The sequence below is a fragment of the Dicentrarchus labrax genome, unplaced genomic scaffold, assembly GCF_905237075.1.
Source record: "Dicentrarchus labrax unplaced genomic scaffold, dlabrax2021, whole genome shotgun sequence".
Classification (NCBI taxonomy): domain Eukaryota; kingdom Metazoa; phylum Chordata; class Actinopteri; family Moronidae; genus Dicentrarchus; species Dicentrarchus labrax.
The window spans coordinates 22,610,497-22,638,341 of NW_026136723.1; the positions used below are offsets into that span (position 1 = coordinate 22,610,497).

A 27,845-nucleotide genomic window follows, 5' to 3' on the forward strand; every position below is an offset into this window, starting at 1 on the left:
AGACGCTGATAGGCCTGTTGGGACTGGATGGTTTTGGCTGCTCGACTGACTCTAAAACGTGCCGGGAACATTTATGCATCTGGAAAGTTTGGTGTTATAAGCTTGTCTGCATCACCCACATACTGCTGGCACTCATCCCTTTCCATTCCCCCCCCCTCTTTCCAGACGAGTTATAGTGACCCCGGAGTGGATATAAGCCTCTAGGGGAGAGTTAAGTTAGAATAAGTGAAGTTTCAGATTTTGGCTGTGTCTTGTATGAATACAGTTAACAGTGCAGAAACAGACCGTGCTGCCTTTGTTGTATTACAGTTATTTTATACTATACATCTTTTTAAAAATGTGCATGAGTCGAGGCATCTGTGTCAACATCTACCGGATGGACTGCTATGATATATTTGGTGCAGACATTCATGGTCCCCAGAGGATGAATCCTAACGACTGAATCGAGTTTTTGAGTGAAAGTGTCTCCAGAAGTTTTTGGTTGACAGGCTCAACACTCTGAACTAAGACGGTGAACACTGTGAACGTTATACCTGCTGAACATTGTGTTAGCATTTAGCTTGCTGTAGACTGTCAGCCTTGATTGTTTCAGTAAAATGTCCTGTAGAGTCTGATCGCAGACGAGGTGACGGCAACGTAAATCATTGGTTTGCGTAGATCAGGAGTGTCCAAATGCATTCAATTTGTACAATTGAACTCACTTTATGTCAAATTCTTTAATTAATTTGACCATTAGAGACTTTAAATTAAACAAGTGGGGCAAAAAGTAACTGGTTAGAGTAACATTAACGTAACTGATTTCTACCAACTCAATGTTAAAGTGACCAAAATACTTATTTAAAGAGGTTTTTATTGCTTGTAATAAGCACAACTTGCTTACATTTGTGGCATTTTCGTCTAGTTTTAAAGTCCATTTTACGGTCTCTCAGTGGTTAGATTTAGATTTGAAGAATTATAGCAAAGTAAAACTGTCTTACCCCCAATGGCAGATTTTGTTTTTCTCAATACAAGAACATTTGATTATATTTAAGAATATTTATCTTTTTTCTAGAAGGGCTGTTTTTGCATTGTATGGTGGGGGGTCTTTGACATGAAAAGGTTTGGGAAGCCCCTGAATTAAGACACATGTGACTTTACTTTAAATAAACTTACTTACTAGTTATCTTATATTAAATATTCAGTTTTTAGCCTTCTGTCAAAATTTGATTTAACTTTGCAACCACAACAATGTGATGCAATAGTAAAAAAAAAACCATGAAACTTATTAATGAAGACAAGTTAAATTACACTGCACCAGTAATGATTAACTCCCTCTTTTGACATTGACCAAAACAGAAAAATCTGTGCCCCGAGGAGAAGTTTCTCCCGATGAAAGACCAGATCCTCCCACGTGCAGGAACATGAAGCAGCTCGCCTCTCTATAATGACTCACCCACACTGCTCGAGTCTCGAGCCTCAGCTAAACATTTCTAGCCGGTAGCAAAAAGGTCTGGTCGTCTTTCATCAGAAATGCATCGCCCCGAAGCAATATGGATCTCAATCCGGGGTTCCCACAGTCGAACAGCGGCGTGTGGTCACTCAACACTTGTTTTTGATGTAACCCTTCAAAGACACAAGATCCCCTCTAATCACGAGCTCTACCACTCGCTGCAATAAATTACCAAGTCTAATGCGTAGCTGTTAATCATTTGTGTCACTTTGTTGTCATTTCCCAGGATACAAAAGGAAACCGAACACAAAAATATCTCCTTTTTTTATAAAAAAGGGTAAAAATAATCAGGACCAGGAATATAGAAGAAGGGTGAACTGCAGACAAACATCCAGACGTCCTGAGGGGGCAGATTTCTTTAGATTGCAGCTGTAGCTGTTGGTTGTGGTCAAGCATCGGAGCTTCTCAGGTGCAGCTATTTTCATGCGGAGCCAAAAGAGAGATCAAACCCATCATCCATTCCCCCTTCGGTTTAACTCGTGCCACTTCAAACAGTGGTTGTTTAAACTGTGATTGTGAACACCTGCCTGTAGAGAGCCATCAAAGGTGAGCTACAATAAACCCTGCTGCTGAGTCTCTGGGAACCCCTTGTTCTCTCTACAAAGGCAGTCAGACTACCGGCCCTCCTGAACTCTGTTTGACTTTAGATTTGTGTACCAGTTCTGCACCAAACAATGGAGCTTTAGTGTTTGTTAGGCGTACAGTCAGCACTGCTAGCACCAGTGTTATTATGTCTCAGATCAATTACATGGACCCATAATGCAAGAGTAATCATTTCACACACAGACAATGCTCTTTTCATGGCGGCAGTGTTGAAATCATCCAGATCTACAAAGACTTGTGAATTGTGTTTGATGACAAACTGAGTGAAACTACAAAGGCCCGCCGTCTTTCTCCGGGAATTAAACTCCATTAGATGAGATACTGAGATATTTAAATGTATAATATGTCATTTCTGCTGCTAGAGGGGATCATGGGAGTTGTTGTCTTCAGCACCGATCCTGGTTAGGATTCCTTCAGTGTTCATCGTTCAGGAGGTTTCTACCAGGAGCAGAGGTCTCCTCCTCTCCAAAACAAACAGATCCGCTGATTAAAACGCTCAATAAAGCAGTTTTACATTAAAAATCAGTGTTTCTCAGACGCTGTTTGGCAGACAAAGGACGTCCTGAAGGAGCTGCGAGCCGGGCTGCTGCTAATGTTAGTTCAGCTTGTTTCTCTGACATCTTAAAATCCAGATGTCTGATGAGTACAATCCTTCATCTGGTTAAAATAAGATAAAAACCACCAAGACCGAAAAAGTGTATCGTAAAAATGTAGCTTAAAACTGGCAAAAAAATCAGTTCATGACAGCTTCTAGCAGACAAACACAATGCATGTGCAAAAGGAGATATGACGCCATTGAGAGGCGACCGTTAACTGAATAAAACTACTGATTTGAACATTGCTGGCCATGTTTGGTGTTACATAATATATCTTTAATACCTCTTTCATAGAAAATGTTTTGACTTAAACATTTGCAGACGTCTCATTAAGGTGTTGGGCCTCTACTGGACGGATGAACACTGTTCTTCCAGAAGAGATTCCCTCATTTGGTATTTTGATGAGAGTGGGTTCATGCATTTTCATACATGCCACAGAGAATGATTATGGTGGTTAATTTCCTTTGTGGAAGCGTCTGCTTTCATTATATTTCACCAACTCATTTAATTTGTCACCCTTCTGTTTTACATCATGTCGACAATCTCAGCTCTGTTATAAAAGATCCAATCCAGAAATGTAATATTTATAGATAAGTTTTCATCTGAAAGTTTTCCCCCTTTAGATGCCACTAAATCTGACACACTGGGCCTTTAAAACAACAGTCTGGTGCCCATATTAACACTGACACCGGTTTTGCTGTGATGGTTTCTGTTGTTCATATCGGCCACTGAATGATCTCTGATTGAAGCACTTTCTTGTTATGTGTTAAACTTTATTCCAAAGTTTATCTGAAGTTAATATCAGACCTCAGCAGTGTGAGTTTGACCCTCCTGCACAGCTCAGCAAGCAAAACAAGGAAACAGAGAAAGCCTGGAGGCGATTGACCATTAACCCTTGAGGATTTCAACTTTTTCTTACCATTTTTTTGCGTTTTTACTTTGTTTTTATGCATGTGAATGTTTTTGTGTTGCCCCATATAGCGCTTATTTCTTCTACTTCATCCAGCGATGGAATAAAAGACCAGCAGCTGGAGGACGACTGCATGTCTTTGTGCTAATAGCAAGGCAGCTGTCCCTTGAGTCTTCCTGCAGCCACTGGGTTCCAGTAATGTCCTCACTGTGACAAGGATGATATCCAGGTGAGAGGGCCTTCGCTAATGACTCACCTGAGTCACGGCCATCTGCCCGAGGGAGGCAGAGACAGAAAAAGAAAGGAAAACAAAAAAACCACGATGAGAGAGAGAGAAAGACCACAGCGCCCACTGATGAATAGATTCGAGGGGGGAGATATATCTCACCTTGCAGGTTCAGTTACACTGAGGAGAAAATGACTACAATGGGCTCAATATACATGAGATCAAGAAGAGAAAAAAAAAAAACCTTCAGGTCCGAAAATGCTGCAGGTCCAAACAGAACCTCGGGCTGGCTCTGTGATGTGAGCACAATGCCAGCGTGAGTCTGTGCGGGGATTCAGTGACATCTCATGTTGAGAAAAAAATCCCCATTTGAGACAAAAACATTTGTCAAAGCCCCTTTTGGGAACGAGGGGGATCCACACGACCTCTGCAGATTACAGACTGACAGCTCCGAAAGTGTGCAGGGACAGATCTTTGTGACATAGAAGGTTGATTGGAGAGCACAGCGTCATTATCTCTCCAACACACTAACAGTTTGTTGTTTTCTGTAAACATGGATGTGATTGTTGGGAGAGGAAACCAAGCTCTGCTGTGGAAAACTACAGGAGGCGACGTTAGAAAAATGGGGGAAGGCCTCCACCTACTGACCAACTGGAGGAATCGTCTGCCTGGGACGATATTTCAAACATGACATTTTAAATCTGAACCTGTTCAGGGAGGATCATTCATTAACCTAATTATAGTTTGACCTTTATTTTAGCATTCAGCCAGCGGTTCATTAAATCTACAGACGTCGTTTGATGTGTTAATAACTTGTTTGTTTTGTGCTCTTTCAATAAAGATAACTGGATTTTTCAAAAGGGAAAGAAAATATTTCACAGCACTGCAAAAATAACCAAAACAGCCATCTAGCAACAAACTTTTCCTTAAATATAATCAAATGTTCTTGTATTGAGCAAAAAAAAGGCTAAAATTCTTAAAAATAGCATTAAAATGTAGCCACTGAAAGCCCGTAAAGGCCTTAAAACTAGAAAAATTGCCCAAAATTTAAGCAAGTTGTGCTTACGAACAATGAAGACTCAGAAATAAGTATTTTGTCACTTTATTGAGCCGAATAATTACATTTCTTAAAAAAATAAGTGAATAATAAGTTGTTTTACTCTTAAAATATAAAAAAAATATTTGTTTCTCTGCTGGGTTATTATGCAAACCTTTGTTATAACTTATTAATAATCTTGTGTTAGCTGTTGCAAAGTTAGATATATTTGATTAAAACCAGATTATTTTTCTTTTTAGACAGAAACTAAGACTCATTTCCCAGAAAGCTTGTATTTGTGGTTATTATCTGGCAGTAAACTAAAAGAAAGGGGGCAAGAGTGCAAAGTAAATACATCTTTTTGTTGCACCGAGACGGTTCAGATCAATTCAAAGATGCAGAAAGCTAGTGGGAGAGTCAAAGGACTCTTTCATCCCACTGCCGTTACCATTGATGTGTCCGCTCCTTTATCTCCCTCCCACACCCACGTCCCTCCTCCCCTCTCTCTCTCAACACAGCTCATTTTACCCCGCTGACCCTCCACATCGTCCCCAGTTAAATACCCCGAGAGTTCATTTTACCCCCTTTAACAGGATTTCTTTTGACAAACAAGTGGAAGTAAGTTGGAGAAGAGTTCAAGCGTCAGTCTGTAGTTGGTGTGATTATCACAATAGGTCATTTTATACAGCGAGGTCACGTTTCTGTCATCACACATTAATACAAGTTGGGCTCGTTGACTCCAACAAGAGTCTCAGTTTTCACGTCATTCCCACCTGCATTTAGATATCTTGAGGTCAGAGGTCAAGGGATTCCCCCACTACAGCCTCTGGAGGAGAATAATGTCCGTTTAAAAGTCAAATTTCAAACATTTCAAGCTTTAAACTTAGAAATAAATTCACAATAAAAGTTTACGTTCATAAAACACATAACTCTCGAATAACATGTAAGCCGACATGGACAAGACACTCTCATAGTGGTCTGATAAAAAAACATTTAAACGTATATATTATCTTATATTTCCATGATTAAAAACCCTAAAAAGGCGACTTTGAGGTCGAGAATTTACTTTGAAACTCAGTAAACATGTTTAATGTCATCAGATTATTGTACATTTTATTGTTAAGATTCATCTTTATTGTATTCAATTAAGATTTTGTTCACTTGTAGGGCATTGCTTTAACATTAAATCTATTAAATGTATGATATATAACATATTATGTATATTATTAGACATCTTTTCTTGTATTGTGACCCTTATAATTGCTTTTCTTCCCTAGGTTTAATGAATGATTACTATTTAATGATAAAGTTGACACACTGTTACCACGGAGGGAACTTCTCTGGACACATTAGGGTTAAATTAATGCTGACAGTTGCTGAAAACAGGCTTTCCAGATAATTTTGTGCACTTCTGTTTTTAAATAGTTCGACTTTTACAGGAAACAGAGGTTGACGTTTGCTATACGTGACTCTGTGCTGTCCTGTGTTCACTCAAACATCGCCCGTCTGTGTATACAGAGCGAGTTATCTTCTTTAGTTGTGTTTAGATCAGTGGTTCCCAACCCCCTTTTCTATCACTGAGTAAACTAAGTGACATATTTTATAGATATATCATATTTTCAGCACATACAGAAGAGCTGATAATGAACCCACACACTGAACAGGAAGTTTGTGTAAAACGAGCGATTTGGATGAATGTTGATCATTTTCTGTGAATATTACATCAGAAATTAGTTTTTTATGATATTTGTCTGTGTTATGTTTAGTTTAAATTATCATTAATACTTAACAGGCTTCTTTTTTTTGACAAATTCAGTGCTTTCTTCTCCTGATACTAATGTATAATGTGCCATTGTTCTAATACAGACTGTTTGACAGACAGCGAAGGCTCTGAGAGTAAGAACTGAATTAATTTTCTTCACATAAATAAATGAAATGCTGCAATATTGACCTACAATGTATATATTTAAAGTTTCCTTACACCCCTAGTGAAGGTCCCGACCCCCCAGGTTGGGAACCACCGTCACAGATCAATGCAAGGACTTAATACAAAGCAGGAAGTACAGTTAAATGCTCTATTTCTATGATGTCTATATGTAAATAAAGTAAGAGATGCTTGAAAACAACACACTGCATCTCATCAGTCTGTCTCTTTCAAACCCTCAGAGCAGAGAAAGCTGCAAAAGGACATTAAAAAAGTGTTGAAAAGTATGTTTTTCACCAGTTTTTGTGACAATTTATCCAGTTATATTAACTTACATTAATATATTAAACTATATATTGTTCAAGCATTTACACAGGATATTATCCTAACTAACTCTCATACACATTATTAGTATGGTTATATATTAAAATATATGAGCAGACTTGCTTTAGATGTGTCGTCAATCACAGTGAAAATGAACTTTATTGTCACATACAATCATACACAGAACAATGTATAGAAACATTAATCCTCTGTATTTAATCCAGCCTACGTACAGTGAGACTGGAGAATTAACTTGTGTACATGTTGTTTAATGTTGAAGGAGACCCACACAAACACGGAGAACACATGCAGAAAGCCTGTGATTAAAGTAAAGATAACGTCATCCTGACAAATGACAATGATTAAAAGGTTTTCATAAAGAAAAACAGAACAGAAATTAATGGAAGATAATGGTTAAAGCTGTCACATTTAATGCACAAACACCACTCTCCTCTCTTTTGTTCCTCTTTAATGAGAAAATGAATGGAAGATAATGATACTGGCATGTTAAAAAAAGTACATAATTTGTAATTAAAGAGCAAAAACTTCTTCCTTTAACACCTTTTGTGCAGTTTACTGATACACTAGCGCCACTAAATGTCTCTGAACTTAGCTTAGATAATACATAACTGTCTGTCGCTTAGCAACCACATTGTTTGGATGCCAGCAGATAGTTGGTGGTAAAACAGTGAAATTAAATGCTTTCACATTGGCACAATGTGCAAAGTATTTGATTTATAGCTTCCTATTGATCGCTGTGTGCCGTGATTACGTTGCTAGGTAACATATTTTATGCACAAACACCCCTGTCCTCTCTTTTAGGTCCTTCTTCAGGAGGAGATTAATGGAAGATTATGGTAATAGCATGCGGACATTTGTAATTAAAGAGCAAAAACTCACTTTTAACAGCACCTTTGTGCAGTTTCCTGATCCATTAAATGTTTTAGATGTCTCTCTAACCACAGCAGCTGAGCTTATAGGGAGATGTGAGTGGATTCCCTCGTGATGCTGCAGCCTATTAAAAACCCCTCGCTCTTGTTTAACCTTTGCATTTGGAGAAATTTCTACAGACTCAAAAGATGTCAAATGTCAGACGTTTCCTCACCCTCATACCTCTGAACTGGGACACTTCTTAAAATACCGAACTCCACAGAGGAATGTACCAGAACATTCAGTGTCTACGTAACTCTCAGGTTGCCTTTCTTTTTTCTTTCCTGACACTCACAGCCGAGAGAGAGAGAGAGAAAGATGTTAGACGAGTGTAAAGCTTCACACTATTTAAAATAGCTTTCATGTGTTCTCAGATTCGGTCCTAATCCTTCTGGGGCTGACAGAGCAATTCCCCCTCTGTGTGCTCTGAGGTTTATTTTCCACCTTGTTGTAAAAAAAAAAGTTTGGATTCATTTCAACATTTAGATGAATTCTGCTTCAGTTTAAACCTCTGATAAGTCATTTCTTCTGCTCTCCCCTTTGTGCCTTGCTCACATCCATCCCACCATATTATTTATTATTATATCAGGCGTTTTGGGGTGACGTGGCAGGAGCCAATCAGCACCACGGAGAGCTCCTGCATCCACCCGTCGTCATGGGCAACGCCCCGGTAGTAGCTGGCACGGACACATACGTGTATCAGACGTACGTCGATGTTTAAATATTTATTTATTTATGAGTCGTTGGCACGACGTCACTTGATTGTTTTTTTTTTAAAATAACAAATCAATCAATAAATAATATTTATTTATGTTTATATCACTCAGTTCTGATTGGTCTGTGGCCGTTGGAAGAGCTCGTGCCACCTGCGCACATAACGGTTCTTGCCTGTCGCTTAGCAACCGCGTTGTTTGGCTGCCAGTCAACGGCTGAAAGTTGGCGGTAAAACGATGAAATGAAACACTTCCGCATTTGTGAAACGTGTTATTTTGTTTAGCTGTTCACAATCAAAGAGTTAATTAGTGTTTGATTTATAGATTTATATAGATCGATCATATCGATCACAGTGTGCCGTGATTATTGATTATTATACATTATTGAAAAACCTTTGTAGACAATACGATACGTTCTGTTTACAACAAGTGTTTAGATATTATTTTATTTTATAAGAGAAAGAAAATTAAAAAAGGAAATACTTAAAACACAAATACATATATGTTTTCAAATGTGAAAGTAAATATACAATGTTCAGATGTTTTGTTCAAAAGTAATTTCATATTATAAATGTTAAATCTATAAGGAGCAAATTAATGATATAGTGTTGACTGCTGGATCACAAATGTTAGTTTAAACCATATTATTACAGAAAGAGCACATTTGTCATCAATGGAGTTTATAGGATAACATCTATATGATTATAAATAATAATTCTTAGTAATAGCCTAATATTTAGGGGAGAGTCAACCATTAACTATTAATAATGTTTTACTTTTTTTTTTTGTCAAAATGGAAATGCCATCAGCAGTAATGTTGTGCCATATTACTGGAGCTACAGATAGATATAAGGATATATATAGATAAAGATATATACAGATATACATAGGCCTAGATATATACAGATAAAGATATACATAGATATTTAGATATATAAAGATATATATATAGTTATATAAAGAAATATAGATATATAAAGACATATAAAGATATATATATATATACATTTATATATAGATAAAGATACATACATATATACAGATATATAAAAACATATAAAGATATATAGATATATAAAGACATATAAAGACATATAAAGATATATAAAGACATATAAAGATATATAGATATATAAAGACACATAAAGACATATAAAGACATATAAAGATATATAAAGACATATAAAGATATATAGATATATAAAGATATACATATATAAAGACATATAAAGATATATAGATATATAAAGACATATAAAGATATATAAAGACATATAAAGACATATAAAGATATATAAAGACATATAAAGATATATAAAGATATACATATATAAAGACATATAAAGATATATAGATATATAAAGACATATAAAGATATATAAAGACATATAAAGACATATAAAGATATATAAAGATATATAAAGACATATAAAGACATATAAAGATATATAGATATATAAAGACATATAAAGATATATAAAGACATATAAAGATATACATATATAAAGACATAATGCCTGTCCTCTCTTTTGTTCCTCATTCATCAAGCTACGTCAGTATCCCGGGATGTGTCAGCTGTAACCCCCCCTGCTACCCTCCTACCCTGCTACCCTCCTACCCCCCCTCCATAAAGCAGGCTCTGGCCCTTTAAGGGTTATGTAGCAGGGCCAGCCGATGTAGGACGAGCCGACCGTGCGTCTGCCTGCCTGCGCTCCCCCGCTGCCATCCCCATCATGGCCTCCACACAGCCGCCACCGACACCACCGAGGATGCACCGTCCAGCCAGCGGCCCTTCCCTTCCCGGAGCGGAGACGGACGTCAAGCCGAAGCAGAGGCACCGGTAGAGGCGAGCCGCGCCGGGGAGAGCCGCCTCACATCCCCCATGCCACCCCGGTCTCCTCCATGCCTTCGTCTAAAGCCAAGTACAGCTATTCGATAAAGAGGGGTGCGAACCCGGGCGGCGGCGGCGGCGGCGGCAGCGGCGGAGACATGACAACGAACCGGGATTATTCCGTTAATCTGTCGGTGCAGCAAGTGCTCAGCCTTTGGGTGCAAGGCACGACGCTGCAGCACTTCACAGGTATGCGGAATTAACTCATGCATTTAGCATCAGGAAGGCATGCACTGGATAGTTGCTGCCATTTTATTTTATTATTTTATTCATAAGAATAAACCTACATGTGTGATATTTTCTCTTCTTTACTTTAGTCAGTAAAAAAGGTGTGTGTGTGTGTGTGTGTGTGTGTGTATTGGGGGGGGGTTATAATAAAAAAGGGGGTGCAGTTTGTAGTGAATGCCGGCCGGGGGGGGTGCACAATAAAAATGCCACTCCTCTGTCCATGTGTGCGGAGTCAGTGGATGATATGAAAATAATCACAACATGCGGCTAATTAATCTTTCTGCTGCGTGAATGCGTCTTAACTGTGTAGTAAATTAAGTGTTACCCCCCCCCACTCCTCCTTCCATCCTCTCCTCCCTTCCCCTCCTCCCTTTGTCCTGCGGTCCAGTAATGAAGGAGGAGGAGGGGGGGGTAATTAGTGGCAGCATCCTCAACTTGGGGCAGTGTGTCTGTCTGGGTTAGGGAGATATTGAGGATTGAGCTTAAATACACGATTTTCTTTATGCACTTTTGAATGGGAGGCGATGGCAGCCTTTAATGTGTGGGTATTATGTGGCTGGAGTATCCTGAGGGGCAGATAGCTGAAGGGGCAGTTACTGATGCAGGTTAGAGTGTATTAAGATGTTTTCTGTACACCTGTTATTTTATTTAATATTGATGATTTATTGTGTCTTTATTATTAATGTTCTCAAGTTCTCAGCAGCAGGAAATTACAAAATAATAATAATGTAGGAACAAGAAAAGTAATGTGTGGGTATTTTATCTTTTCCTGTGCAGGCAGGCAGAACTTCCTCAGCAAGAACTTGATGCAAATATGCAGATATATGTTTATTCATATGCATATTTATACAATAATATACATTTAATTAGATATTTATATATATTTATGTTAACAACAGGGCTGCACTGTCATATAAAGATTATAGATTCTTCCTTCCTGCTGTGTGACAGTGAAGCAAAAGGCGGACGTGTGGTCATAACTTGAGTTGACGCATACACCCGCTTTATGAAACGCTGACATCCTTTGCTGAGAAACACATGAAGCGAGAACGCGAAAAGAAAAAGAAGAAGAAGAAGTTAATGATGCTGACTCAGCAGGAAGCTGCAGCAGTGCAATGTAGAAGTTGTTTTTTTTTTCTTTTGCGGAAGCAGCGAGTAGAAAGCTGTGAGGAGCTGAGGCCCCCGGAGTTTACTGAGCAGGGTGCATGAAAACTGCCACCCGATCCCACCCACCTGCCCTCCCTGCCCCCCCCCACAGTTCACCAACCAGGTGAAAAATGACCTCCTGAGACATGAGATAAGGTCAGTGGGGTTGAGGGAGAGAGCGACTGTGAGCCATGAACAACAAGCCCAATGCACTCCAGAAGCAGATGTAAACTTTTAAGATACGTCCAACCTCTCTTTTGCCCTTTCTTTGAGTCCCCCAGGGGGCTGGTGTGTGTGTGTGTGGGGGGGGGGAGTTGCTTAAACAAATGAATTTCCTGTTTATGATTTGTGTGCTCGCAGCAGTTTCACTTCAGCAAAAAAAAAAAAAAGGAAGAGTCGATGTTTTGGCAAATATGAGTGCGTAAGAAGAAGCTTTATGTTTCTATAAGCTTTAAAGATGATAAATATAATGAGATTAAATTAATGTAGAGTTTTGGTTTTATGTTTCAAAGGTTTTCAAAATTATTTTTAACACAGATCAGGTGAATTAAAGCATTAATGTGCATCTTTTCAGAGGATATTTCACTGTGAACTACTCCCTAGAAGCAGATACTGTCCCTATAGATGTGTTTCCTTATCATTTAAATGACCGTAATCAATACTTTATATCTCATCCAGAGTTGTTTGTTGATTTATCAGATATCTTATTTCCTCATTACGTCTAATGTTCAGCTTTAATTTACTCTCCGGGCTCTCATGTGAACATTTGGTGACATACAGAAACAGTTAGCTACTGAATCGTATGATTAAACATCTATAATAGTTATCTGTCACATTTATCTAGATCAGTGGTTCCCAACCTGGGGGTCGGGACCCACATTAAGGGCTGCCACAGCTGCCTGACGGGGTCGCGAGCCCTTATTGATTTTAAGGCGTGTAAGAAAGTTTTAAAAATATCCACAGCAGTTGGGTTGCCGCGAATAAAGACCGTCATACTCGACTTATAGTCGTTAGATAAAGCTAATAGTTGACTAGTCGTTGCACCTTTGTGATATACTATATATAATATTTATGATTTTGATTTAATTATTTAAATATATGTATTTTAACAGCCAAGACTACACATAGAATAACATTTACTAGTTAATTTCAACACAGTTTAAGATCACATAAGTCTCAAAACACGGAATAAACTACTTTAAACTTCACTAAAACAAACTTTTATACCGATACGATGCTCCTCTTCCTCCGTTATGTTCCTCACAGTGTCTTCATCCCCAGAGTCAGAGTCCTGGTCGGAGCCGCTGGGTCCCCCCATGTCGAGCTCCCTGTCCGGGTACAAGTCAGCTAATAGGACTGCTAGTGGCAGCAGCTAGCACAGTTAGAGACTCCTGGTGTTACAATAAAAAGGTCCGTGCTGCAACAATCACCCGATGCTTTGATCCCGGTGAAAAGGTGCTGCTGAACGGAGTTACGTTGTTTTTGTTTATCCTATTATACTATAATGAAAACGTTTCTAAATCAGATATAGAAAACTGACTGAAATGGTTATTTTTAAAGTTCAGATTGTTATTTAAGATGAAAACTTTAAAGACCTGAACACAGGATATATTCACAGAGCCTTCACTGTCCGATCATCAGCCTCGACCTCCGTTAATAGTTAAAACAACCAAAGAGCTGATAGAACAATGAGTAGAAACAATTAATTTGTCAAAAAAGAAGCAAGTTAAGCATCTAGGATAAATAAATATATAATACAGACAGAGAATTGTATTAAACATTCCCTAAAATTATCAGAAACACTCACATGTGATCAATATTCAGAGGAAATAATCTGCCCCTCATTCATCCAAATCACAGATTATCACCTGACTCTGAACTTTATGAAGAATTTTAGTGTCTTTTAGCGCATTGTTTTGGTTTCTTTTCAGCAAAAACGTTTTAATAAACCTGCCCGGACGCAAAAACTGGCCAACAGCAGACAGACAAAGTTATTGATTATCCGATGAACACAGTGGAGCATTTAGCAGCTGGAGGGATGTTTATCTCAGGAGTTGGTCGAGACCAGAAAAAACATCTTAAAAAAAAAAAAAAAAAACGGTGAATATTAGAGTTTAAATTCACCCTCTGGACACAAACACGGCTCTAAATAAAGGCTGCTGTTGCTCTGTGTCTGCTGGAGGTGTAAAGAGGAAGCTGCCAACACAAACACCACTGTTTTATAAGGTGATAATATGTTATTGTTGTGTTGACAGCGTCTCCTTTTATTTATTTATTTTTTTGAAAACTGGGGTGAGAGCGAATGTAGGTCTGACAGAATCGTCCAGAAAACTGCTTTTTTCTTACGTCACAGAAACAAATCAGCTCCTCAATTAAATAAAGTCAAACACAGAGAATAAAAAAGGGATAAAACGGTAAAATATAACACATAAACCACAGAGGAATGGAAGAATAAGTAAAAAAGTTGGACTCTTAAGAAGTCACAGTCACAGTGCCGCATTCGGGACAAAATCAACACCAGCTTTATCGCTACCAGCCGACCGTATCCCACCTCTCTCTGCCTCCCTATGGGGACGAATCCATCAACACCCCTGCAGAGCTCCTGCAGTCTCACCCACTTTGGACTTGTGTTCACGCTCTGCAGCGACCTGCGAGCTCCTGCAGAAACTCTGACCTCTTATCAAAAAGCTCCACCGTTGACAGGCGAGCTCTAAAAAAGCTGCCCTGCTGACAAAGACCTCCGGCCTGTACGTTGTGTGGATTAGCAGAAGTTAATGCTGTCGTGGGTCGCTCATATATCTCCGAACATGACAAGGTGCTCGATTCAACTCGCCCTCAATAGGTGTCGTCTCTCAGCTGTGACCACCTGCGCCGCCGTCCCCTGAAATTAAATGTTCGACTCAGCTTCCAACGTCTGTTAAACTGGAAAAAAATGAGCTGCCAAGAGTAATTTCCATCAGGCCGGAGAGTAAATAATGAGCCGTGTGTTTCACCGTAGCCCGTTTTCTCTCTCTAGCTGTTCGTTTAAATCTTGATCACATCACTTCAGGCTTGTAATTCATCAAGTAGTGCAACAGGAATCTCTTTTTAAACAACGTGTGTGAATGTTAGGTGACTGTCACCGATTTATCCCCAAAAAGACAGATTTTACTGACATTTGGTTCTCAGCTGGTGTTGGTGGCCACTAGGGGTCGCCAAAGCTTCACAGGCTTACTTAATTTTAAGGGGTGTAAGAAAACTTTTAAAATACACACATAGTAGGCTTATATCTCAGCATTTAGTTCATTTCTGTGAAGAAAACTAAATGAAATTGTTGTTTTTAGATTATTATTTATGATATTCACAGAACCTTCACTCTCTAAAAACCAAAATGAACAATGAGAAGGAAACACTGGATTTGTCAAAAATAAAAGCCTCTAAAATATGTATGATTGCTAAAAATAAATAAACACATATACATACATACATACAGACAGAGAGTTGTATAAAACGGTCCCTAAAAATATCAGAAAAACTCATCTCTGATGCAACATTTACAGGAAATGATCTGCTCAAAATTCATCCAAATGACCAGTTTTACACAAACTTCCTGCAGTTATTGTGTTCACTCTTTGTGTTCATTGTACAGTTTATCAGCTGTTCTCTACTGTTTTTATTATTCATTGAACGTAATATGAAATATCCGTTTAAATATGTCAGTTTACTCAATGATAGAAAAGAAGTTTCTTATTGTAAAATATTGGCTAATGGGACCTTTTTGAGCCTCAAACAGTAATTTATCAAAACTATTTGAGTCTCTTTGGTGCAGCTGCTAACAATTGAATAGTTTATCATATGTATTTTTTGAGGAAATCTTTTACGAGGTAGTAGCTTCAGCTGTCAATGTAATGGAGTAGAAGTATCATAAAATGGAAATACTCCAGTCAAGAAGTACCTCATTGCACTTAAGTACTTGAGTAGTAACTTTCCACCACTGGTGCTGATGCCGTGTGGCGTTCAGGGGACCGAGGTGGGGTTAGTGGGACGTGTCCTCCTGTGGCCCTCTGTGCTCCTATGTTGAGCGTGGTGTTAATCCGTCCCGGCTTAAATTGGCCGCCAGATGCCCGTTCCCCCTTGCAATCGATGAGGGATCCTAATGGAGCTCACCTCTCTTCCGTGTGTCTTGTGGACTGCGCGGCCGCCCTTTATTGGAGAGGTCGAGATCTGCTACTTAACAGTACTGAGAGATTCAAACTTTACAACAAAACCAACTGTAACTCGCTTAATTCTGGACCGATTTTCATTAAATTTGGTTTGTTATAAACGTGAGAGATTGGACCTGATACTGGTTACTTGATGGAATTAATTCAGTGACTGGGGACTGGATTTAATCACCTGTTGAATTTATCATGTAGACCAATTTCACATTTGGCTTAATAATAATAAAATAGATATTTGGTTTTAGATTTATAAAGAAACTGACAAAAGAAGATCGTAGCCTGCATGTCCCAGTGTCAAGTTATGTCTATTCAGAAGGTTAATATTGTGGCGTAGAGCTGATTAGATAACTGAATCAATTAATTTAATGAAAATCGGGTTCAGAATTAAGCGAGTTACAGTCAATAACTTGCGGTTCTTCACCTCCTCACTATGGCGACCGCACAGACGGTATTCAGCAGCGACCAATGAGATTTCTATGTTTCCAAATCTGTTTATCTGTGATGATGATGGGAAAAAAAGGCAATTGTGTGCGACACATGTCTGGCTAGTGGTAACACTTCCTGCCGTACCAAAAACATACCGAGCCGAACCGCTACAACGCTGCTTTGCCGCCATTTTGCCAGCAGTTGGTTGACAGCTCTGCAGGAGAAGTGTCAGATATCTTAGCCGTCAGAAACCCCCGAGCTTGTAATTAAGTTCTGAATGATTTGATAAGTTCCCCTGGGAGCCTCCTCCTTCCTCGCCTTCTCTGAGACTCACTTAAACTATTGGGACGCCCTTAATAATGGCCGACCTCCATCGATTTCCGGGTCACAGGCTGGAGGACGGAGAAGCGAGGACTGGGGAGGAAGCGTGATTAACAGAATGGAAAGCCTCTGTGACTCTCCCCCCACTCTCCATCATTCCCTCCTCTCTCGCTACACGGGGCGGTGATGGTTGTAGAGTGACAGCGTGATCTAACTGTGTGCAAGGACAAAGAGCTGTTGTGTTACTGTGCTGTCACGTCTCTCTCTGCCCGGCTGGCTGGCTGATCGCCGGATCAATAAGCAGACGTAGGCGCTCAGTCGAGTGAGGAACAACTAGGTTAGATGTAAAGATGTGAGTCTTCAGATGTTTACACCACACAACAATGTCACATTTCCTGTTTACATCCTTTTTATACAACATTCCTGCTCTCTGGAGTGGTCATTCGTATCCACGCCGGGCGCCCTCTTCCTCAGTCGATCTCTTTTCTTCTTGAATAATCTCACGGCCAGCTGGCGTCTCCTCGCTCCCACGGTGCCAGTGGTTCAAAGCAAGGCCCCCTCGCTGCTGGTGAAGTGTGATGAAGGCCAGAGGCTCTTTATGTAAAGCCTGTGTGTTAGACGGAAAGAAAGAACGAAAGAGGGATGAGGAAGAGAGAGATTTTAAACAGTTTTTCCTCTCTGATTTTTCTATAAAGATGTTTATTTTGTCTTATGAAATCAATTAATAAACTTTGGGCCCTGTTGGGACGCCTGATTTGTTTTTTTCTCTCGTCACCGTTGTGTGTGGTGGAGCTCAGTGTGTAGTTATTGTTGTCAGTCTGGGAGTTGAACAGAGCGACTGAGCGAGCAGTGGAAAACTATGATTACTGATTTATGTCCAGTCCAGCTGAAGTCCAAAAAGCAACTGCGAGCTTTTGTTCGCTCACCAGCTCGTCTGAAATCTCTCTCTCGCGGGCGGGCGGTTTGACGCATCTCGTCTCAGGTCCATTACTGTGGTTGGCTGCCTCCTTGATGAGCCCCGACTGTTGATGGTGGCGGCTGTAGATTGAAATCTTCCCTCGCAGACGTATCTGTGCATCCTGATCTGTGCATCCTGATCTGTAGCTGCAGTACGCTCACGAAATCTGTGAATCTGAATCTCTTTTACCTATGAATGGAGCAATATTTATTTATTTATCATTTTGATTTAAGATTGCTCTTAACATCAACTTGAGGGACAGATTAAATAAAGAAAGGTCTAAATAGGAGCAGCAGAGGCCAAGATATCCTGACTTTTAGTCCCTCGTATGCTGCCCTACAAAGGCAAACTGCAAGTAAGTGTTTTGACTGATCAGCCAAATGCGTTTTATGTAGAACAGCAGTTATGTGCTCATTAAGTATGTATTCTCTAAGGCTTAGGCCTAAAAATCCTGACCAATTATTTGACCTATGACCCCAAATACGCAGATACTGCAGTCTGTCTTTGTATTACCATAAACAGATTACAGTAAGAGCAGCAAACCTCTGTCATCAAGTCTATTTTAGAAATGCTGCTGACGGTCACATCCACACGGATAAAGCCGATTAATGATCAAATTTATTTGCTGTTACGGTTTATGATTGTTATACTTTCTACCTTTTCTTTAAATGAGCTTATTGAAAAAAAAGATTTGATCTGTTATTTATGCTGCAGGAAAATCATTGTGAGATGGTGCCATCCTGGAAAGAAGTCCTGGAAAATGTTTTCTTAAAAAGAGGAACCCCCTATTTAAGAAACTAAACAGCAAAAAGTAGCAACAAATAAAGTAGCATAACATGTAAATACTCAGTAACCACTGTTATTTTAATAATCACTGCAGCATTTATTAAAGGTCCAGTCTGTAACATTTAGGAGGATCTATTCATAGGTATGTTTTCATTAGTGTATAATCACCTGAATGTAGGAATCATTATGTTTTCATTTCCTTAAAATGAGACCTTTTTATCTACTGCCTTCCATGGAGTCCGCCATGTTTCTACAGTAGCCCAGAACGAACAAACCAAATTACCAGGCCACCGTCTTTTCTCCTGCACACTTCCCACAGCCCATCCTCATTCCCAGGTCGTCAAATACAGACGCGAGCAGTGTTCAGTTAGCTCCAATCGGCACTTAACCCTTCACGCTGGTCCTTTAAAGTAAACATATTGCTCTGATGGATCAACGTAAGCTGAATTAAATTGAATATATTTGCGTGTTTTCCGGCTGTATCTGATCAAACATCCTGCCTGTTTTGTGTTTTGTCTCCCCCCTTCCTCCCCCCCTCTGTCAGAGATGTGGTACTGGGTGTTCCTGTGGTGTCTCTTCTCCTCGCTCTTTGTCCACGGGGCGGTGGGGCTGCTCATGTTGGTCATGCTGCAGCGCCACAAGAGGGGCCGCCTCATCACCCTGGTGCTGGTCAGCGTGGGTTTCCTGGCCTCCCTCTCCGGAGGCGTCATCACCAGTAAGTCGTCCAGTTCCTCCACTTCTTGTTTCACTCTGAGCTTGACGGCGTTCAGCAGGAGGAAGACGGGAGGTGACAGGGAGAGGAAGATTGTTTTCTTGTTTGCCTTCCCTGTTTTGTTTATGTGACACAGGAAGCTTCAACTGCGTCATGTTGTTATCGACTCGATTTAAAACCTCGATTCAGAAAATGTGACATTTTAAGGCTGACTGCTGGTGCGTTTATAAAGACATACAAGAGAAATAACAGTAATAATGGATGTATTGATTATATATTTGGCCTTTGAAGCAAGACAGGACATCACATTAAGTATGAAATGTTCAGTAACCTGCAAGGCTGGATTTCAAAATTGGACTAAAGTGGGCAGCTACCCCAGACTCTCGGAGGCCCTGAAAAAATAGTTTGTGGTAATTTAACAAGCAAACACTTCCATTATTTAATGAAGCCGTTAACTATTAATTATGTTAATACTTTATGCACCAATCAGTCACAGTATAAACTGTTGTTTTACACACTCTGCAGTAGATTTCTGAGCATTTGTCAGACACAGAGAGTCTGATAAAGACGTGCTATCAAGTTGCATTTTGGGAACTGTAGGATGCAGCGTTAATGGACCAAACTAGGGACTAAAAATGTCGGTATTTTAGCCGCTTTGCTGCATCTTTTTAAAATATATTACCTGCATTGTCACCTGATCTCACTTAATGAGATATAGAAACTTAAGACTACACAGTATGGTAAAAAAAACCAGATATGATTAAAGATTAGTAGGAAGTCAATCCTGATGATGTGACTTTTGTTGGGGTCTTTATATGTGGAGAATAAGATTTGTAGGTCAGGGCACCTCTGCAGCTCTACAGTACTTCATTATAATGCTGCTTTGATGGCAGCTTCTGCGATTGCATATTGCACTTGTCCATATTGTGATTTCAATAATATTGTGATTAATTGTGCAGCCTTATAAACAATATAAAAAATATTAAATAAATAAAAAGTTATCAGATATTAAATGTTTTCTAAAGAGAAGAAGTTGGACAAAGCCTAAATTAAATTGTCTAAATCCCAATCCCAGATTACAATAATCCAAATCCAAGATTCCTATATATGATCCATGAAAATAAATATGATTAATATGAATATTATTCTGGTATGTTTCTGTACTTTGCTATATATTAATTCATTCATTCATTCAACCTTAAACTGTCATTTTCAACGATGCCCAGATTACATTAAGCAAGAAAAACATAAACAATATAAACAAGAATGAAAAAATATAGAAGACAGACAATAAGCACAAAACAAACATCAACATCAGTTAAAAAAAAACTGATTCCTAATTAAAACAGTTACATGTAAAATCATTAAGATTAATAATGAGCAAACATTTAATCAGACAAATATCTTTAAATGTGTAAATAAAACCAGCAGCAGTGCATTTGGTTTGTTTTTAATTACAGTTTATTTAATGGAGCATTAAAAGTCCCAAAATTATAATAATTGTGACACAAAGGAATCAATACTGTATCCATCATTCTTTATTTGTCTTTATTGCTGCTTTCTGTCTCTATCACCTCTTATATTTGTTTATCTGAATGCATTGCACATTCACAGTCTGTCTGTCCGATGCACCAGATATTATTGAGGCCTTGCTTTGTCTTTCATTAGCTTCCACTCACTGTAACAGAGTGCGATCACAGTGTGTGTAAATAGACCTCAATCTACCCGAGCGTAGGGCAGGAGCTCTTCAGGGCTCACCGAATGAATCACTCTCCATCATCACAGATGCAAGCTGGCCCCCAAAATAGAAAGACACTTTATTATTAATGTGAAGCAATCAGGGGGAGAGCAGACTATTGACTGGGAGCACACAGACCCCTTCCGCGTGTACACCAACCTGGCTTCAAGTCAAAGTGTGTCAGGACGGAGTGAAGGCACCGATCCCAGCCGAGCAGAAGTAAAGAAAAGGTCATGTAGTGTTAGGAAGGAAGAACATCGGCCTTTAAAGCCCCAGAGCAGTCGGTTTCAAATCATAAATACCTTCAACTAGAGGAGAAAAGGACTCTTTTGGTCAGAAACAGTTAGAAAGAAACTCATAATCATCATATTTAGAGTTTAAAGCTTTCGGATCATGTAGGTAGAGAAGTGTTGGCCTCAACCTGCGTTATTAGATCGAGAGGAAATTAACTAGAGTACAATGATGCTCTTTTGGAAATGTAAACAACTGCGGGCTACAACTCGAACTTCCTCTTTTTAGGCCTCTGTTCGTTTACATTTAGTCAAACTGGAACCATCACTGTATAACTTTAATAACCTTAACCCTTCTAGAGTCATAACGAGTGTCTTTTTTCTGATTTCTAAGCAGATTTATTGGACGTTTATTCATCAGATAATGATGTATCTAAAAATACGAGTATCATCTCTCTGTGTTCAGATTTGATTTGAGTTATGTGTGATTTTTGACACAAATTACACAAATTAAACGCTAATAGTTTGTCGTACTTTAAGCATTTAAGCATTAATTTAAAGTACGTTAGATCTTTTCTGACATATATTTGACAAAAAAACAAAAGATAACTGAAAAGATAACACAGGAACACTGAATCATAACTTGTACAATATTACGTTTTATGTCAGTGTGTCTTTAAATATCCCTGAATCCTGATTGGTGGACAAACTGCCCACTTTAAACCAATGAAAGGAGCTCAGACAAAATAACCAAAACTGTTCAGAGATTGGTAATAAATAGTGTGTTTATGTAAAACCACATTGCTCATAGTATAAAGCTGATTGAGAAAATATGTTTTCAGGGCCTTTAAATCCAACTTTATCTTTATTTAGGCCTGAATTTGCTTCTGAACTGAAATCAGTTCACTCTGTTTTGGGATTAAAAAGTTCCTCTGTCTGGACTTTTACCTTCAGGGAGTCGCTACTGATGACTGAGACTACTGATGGCTAATAGAAATATATACAAGAAATTATTTGACCCCAGTGCTTTATTAAGGTATTAAATGAAAGTAGGATCCAGTAGAGAGTGGAGCTCTGCTGCAGTTTTTAGACGTGTGTATTTTTATGAATGATTTGATGCTGAAGACAAATTTCCGCATTGTGGACAATAAAGTTTTCGTATCTTTAATGACGATGGTCCAAACAGCACATTGTGAGGATGATGGTAGGAAGCAGATCGAGTCAACACATTGTTGGAGATGGGAATTCCAGATGAGAACCGATTCCAAATCGTCACAAACGCCACCGAGCTTATGAGCTTTTATCAATGCCAGCATGTGTGTTTGTCCGATGTGTCTGCTGGAAGCAACAAGAAGGAGAAGCTCAAACTACTATAACTCTACACTGAGTTCAGAATCAGAGATAATCAATCAGTTGCATTGAAGCTTAAAACCTGTGCAGGCCACACAGAAAGCTGATCAGTTATTAGAGCTTTGATTGATTACTTTACTTTGATTATTTATTTATTTTAAGAAATTCGGGTCAGAACCAAAACTGCTACCGTGGTAGGGCTCACAGATTTTTTTGGGCTCGACCCGAATTTCTGCTTAAAATAAATGAACAATCAAACAAAAGTAAACTACATTGTGCATATAATATAGTGCAAACTATTAAAACTAATCAATAACAAATTCACTCATTAATTGCAGTTGCATGCATTATTAATAAAATATTACATATATATATAATTTGTTCGGGGCCTGACCTGCAGCTTTGGGCCTGAACCCGGCGGGTCGTGTCGGGTTTAATCAGATTTCAGCAGAGAATCAGGAAGAGAACTGAACCATAAACTGACCGATTAGAATTGATGATTATTGGTTTCAATCAAACCTTATCAAGCCCCGTCCCTACACGGTGCTTGTGGTTGAATAACGTCCCCCCCACACACCAACGCGCCACCATCTTTTAACAAACACAACTTCTGTCTCCTGAGAAAGAAGAAGAAGAAGGATGTGTTTGTCCTCCGTGCTCCTCGTTGTGAATGTACAATCTGTGATAGCCGTGACAGGCCGTGACAGACGGCTGTGTTTGTGCGCCTGCACCATCTGTTTACCCGCTGCTGATGTGTGTGTGTGTGTGTTTTTTTGTTTGTTTTGTCCCTTAGGCGCAGCGGTGGCGGGGGTGTACCGCGTGGCTGGGAAGGACATGGCACCGCTGGAGGCTCTGGTGTTCGGCGTAGGCCAGACCACCCTCTCCGTCGTCATATCCTTCTCACGCGTCCTGGCCACTCTGTGAGCCCCTCGACGAGCCGGAGGACGAGACGCCGAGATGAGAGCGAGGGGAATCGAGCCAGAGACTTTTAGGTGCTCGCCGTGGCCGGGTTTGCAGATGGTAGAGAGGAGGCAGAAGTTGCTCTGGACCTTTTTTTGGGGGGGGGGGCTGTCGGCAGGAGAGAGCGCCCCCCAGTGTCTCTGCTCCGTTACTGCCACAATCACACTGCAGTTCGGAGGGAACTCAATGCAGGCCGGTCGTCTTCGTGCCGGAGAGCAGCACCAGGCGGTGACGGCGCCATCCTCAGCTTTCTGGACTTGAAAGCCATGTTTCGGGTGTTTCCAGAGTTACATCACTAATATGTGCCAACAGCCTTCTCTGGGACATCCAGATGCCTTTGTGGCCACTGACTCTTGAAGGCTTTCCGTTGCACTTGTTGGGGAGGGAGGGTAAAATAAAACCCTGTAACGATGATCTGATGATCTCCTTTGGATGATCACAGCGTGAGAACAAAAGTTTGAGCAGTGAGAGGTGTTTTAGGGAGTGACAACCCAACAGTGTTCATCAGCAAAAACACCATTTTTTCTTCAGTGTTAAACATCAGCCTCACCTCCTCGGGCTTCACGGCGCTCAAATACAGATTGTCATGATCATTCCTTTTCCTTAAAATGGTTGAAAACGCTGCACCGTCCAACTCACGAGCAAGATGCAGCTTTGAATTTTGCACTTTGTAAATGTTGGAGGTGTGAAATCAGTCAGACGTGGAGGAGAAAACCAGCATCAGCACTACGCTTGAAATATCGATTCTTCGAGTGCCAACGAAAACTCCAATCGGAGTTAAAGAAATATTTTGACACACTGGGAAGTATGTTTATTTTGTGATGTCTTGCTTGAAAGTTAGATGAGAAAAAGTCACTCACGTCTTTATGGGACGCTACACGGAGACAGTTAGCTTAGCTTAGCATAAAGACTGGTACCGGGGGGAAACAGCTAGCCCTGGCTCCGTCAGACGCTCACAAAATCTGCCTACCAGCAGCTCTAAAGCTCAATCATTGACACATTATAAAGACCTGTTGTCTAGAAATTACATTTTAAATTACACAGTCCAGAGTTCAGGTTGAGGTTAGAGATCACTGATGACTCAAAACTAATTAAATATGTTAGTGAACATTTCACTGATATGTTCAACATTTTTGCACCTTGCCGACATTTCCTTATTATGTCGGTAGAAAATGTAATTTAAAGGTAAAGGAGACAGGACTGCGTTATGAATCTTGTTTAATCTAAAAGTGATATTTTGCACATTTTTTACAGGGCGGTTTATGTACTCGCTTACTTCAGGGAGTGAAGAGCAGTTAAGAAAAGAATAATCTGCCACATAAAACCTCGTAAAAACAGTGTCGTTTTCACACTTGATGTTAAACAAATGAGATATAATCAGTGGTGCAGTGGTCCCTGGAGGAGTGGGTATACTCTTAACTTTGCCTGCAAATTTCTTTTTTTTTTAAGCGGCACATGAAGCAAGAATAAACAGCCGGTGTCATCCGACTGCTACTGCCAGTATTTACACTATAGGGTGAGACAAACACATAACTATACATTTAGAGTGACATATTACCAACCTTTACTCCATCCTGTCAAGAAAATTGGACAAAACTATCTAACGCCTTTGCCATCCTAGGAAATAAGTGGTTATACTCTATTTACTCTACCCTCCACTACACCACTGAATATAATGTGTTAATCACAGTGAGTGAGACAGAGCCAGGCGAGCTGTTTCCCCCTGGTTCCAGGCTTTGTGCTCAGCTAGGCTAACTGCATACCAGCTTCATATTTATGTATCAATATTCTCATGTAACTCTCGGCAAGAGAAGAGGAAACTCAGACAGAGAAAGGCCTGGACAAGCTGTGGTATTCAGGTTTTAAGGAAAGATGTATCGGTTGTAAAAAAAGGGTTGTTTTGCTGCTTGAGAGTCAGCTCTGGCATATTTTCAGACAAACTATCCCGTGTCTGTGAGTCCTGGTGCAGATTTTCTGTATTACCATCGTCTGCACAGCATTAATTCCCCCTAGTGGAACGCCATCTCTCCCCGGAGAAGAAGGTCAGCCACATTCTGCTGCTCAGACGGCCATTTTTCTATGGCTCCCTCCTTTTATTTATTTGTTTTTGTTTATCGACCCATGTTCCTTAAGTTTGAACTTTGCATATTGCACTGATATTAATCTGCCTTGTTTTAGCACAGTGTGCGATGAAACTACTCTGGTGTGACCCGATCCAGTATTCACAGAAGTCAGTGATGTCAGACGCAAACTGTAGAAGATCGTCTGTGAGGAAATGTGCTCGAAGCTACTGTATTTACTTGGACTCAGTGTTGATCGCAGACAGTAGTAAAGAATAGAGAGATACACTGATTTATGTGAGTTTAATGCTCATCAGTTGGCCCATAAATCCTCCCAGGATTGAAACAGATTGTCTTGTGCACAGCTCTAAATCCAGGGTGAGAGGAGATAGGTTGTAATGCCAAAGTATCACTCGCATTCTAGCTTTATTTATCACATTTGTCTCTTTTAATTGATATCACAGCCATGATTTATTCGTTTTTTTAGAAACATTTGCACATTGGCTCGGGTATCCAGATTTGGGAGGAACAAAAAAAAACCCCAATTGATATGAATTTGACAAAAAAAAGTAATTAATGTTTGTGTAAAGTGTGTGTGTGTGTGGTTTCGTAGCTCTTAAAAGGTAAACGCTGTGTATTTATAGGAGTTATGTAATTGACACAACTCACCTTCAGTACCAGCTCAGCACACAAGAGGGCGATATTGCACAGAGATGAAGTGGCAGCAGGAGCCTGAATGCCTGAAAGATGATTGTGGATTTTAAAATGATGAAAGTGATACAGCGCTATGTTAACCACCATAACCACTGAATACTCTGCACATCGTCCATACTACCTGTTTGAATGTTTTAGCTCTATTTCAGGGACCAAAATGTGAGTTGCTGCTGATGACTCACCTGCTGTCATAGCAATGATATCTCTGTGTTCATGGGGCAGTTTCTGCATGTTTGTGTGTGTATGTGCGGTTCATAGGAGACATGTTGTGAGTGTTGTTGTTGTTGTTTGGTGTCGATCTTTGCGGTTGTGCATGTGAGTAGTATAACAGGATGTTAATTTATTTTCTTTCATTAGCGGAGGTGGGGAAGAGGGGGAGGTTGTTCACATTCTTTAGCGGACCCCTAAAGCGTCAGAAAGGGTGAGGACCTAATTGTAAGTGACACTGTGTTCAGAGGAGCAGTTCACTGAGCAATGTCTTACATAACGTGTTGGAAAACTTTTTTATTTGATGTGTTAGAAACGACTTTTCTGCCAACGAAAAAAAACAGCAAGAACTGGAAGACTGGACTGAAAGCTGTGCTCTTACTGTACATCCTGAGCTGTGTATAGCCGTAGTGTACAAACAGGAGTGCCAACCAACAGCTGACATGAACTAACTAACCACTGGATAGTAATTTTTTAGTTGCTCGCACTCATTCGGAGGATTCACACCCAGTGCCATGATCACCTGTGACGAATATTGTTGTTTTTCCCCGCTCCAGGTTCTGTGAGCTGTGTGACCGCGCGTGTGTACTGCAATATCTTTAAGGAGACACCCAGCAACTAATAATCCCCTCTAGACTTTTAAAGAAAAAGGCCGTCGCACTGCAGCGAGACGCCCAGCTCAATAATCCTGTCTCTTTTCATAGGCTCATAACTGAAGCTGCCCCCACCTCAGTTCACTGTCGTCCAAATGCCACATATCCCCCCCCCGGACACATACTGTGTACCCGCTGCGATTGCATGTGCAGTGCAGCTCAGATAACGTGTGAATGGACTATACGGACAATCCAACAAGAGACAATGTTGTACAAAAACCCAAAGTGGCACCTGTAGATAATGTACAATATGTTCTTTTTTTAATTTTGTACCAGCAAAACCGCTGATATTTATAAGTACTGCCTATTTATGTACAAATTGTTCTCCTGTACATACTCAACAGTCAGTTGAAATAAAACTCTTTTGCAGTATAAACGCTCAGCCGTGCCGTTTCCTGTCTTTATTGCCTTCATAGATTTTTGCGATATCATCCTGTGGCAGTGAGACTCTGGCTGGCTGCGTCAGTCTTCCTCCTTCCTGTGTCCTTGTAGTTTACCGTCACTCTCCCTCCAGT

General features: G+C 39.9%; 1 protein-coding gene across 1 annotated transcript; it reads left to right on the forward strand.

Annotated features, from left to right (window-relative positions):
• The first annotated feature begins 10,379 nt into the window (after positions 1-10,379).
• On the forward strand, positions 10,380-27,712 carry tmem170b (transmembrane protein 170B). Its single transcript, XM_051391354.1, has 3 exons — positions 10,380-10,831; positions 19,251-19,421; positions 23,530-27,712. The coding sequence occupies exons 1-3, from the start codon at positions 10,654-10,656 to the stop codon at positions 23,658-23,660; spliced, it is 480 nt and encodes a 159-aa protein (XP_051247314.1). The 5' UTR covers positions 10,380-10,653; the 3' UTR covers positions 23,661-27,712.
• The last annotated feature ends 133 nt before the right edge of the window (positions 27,713-27,845 follow it).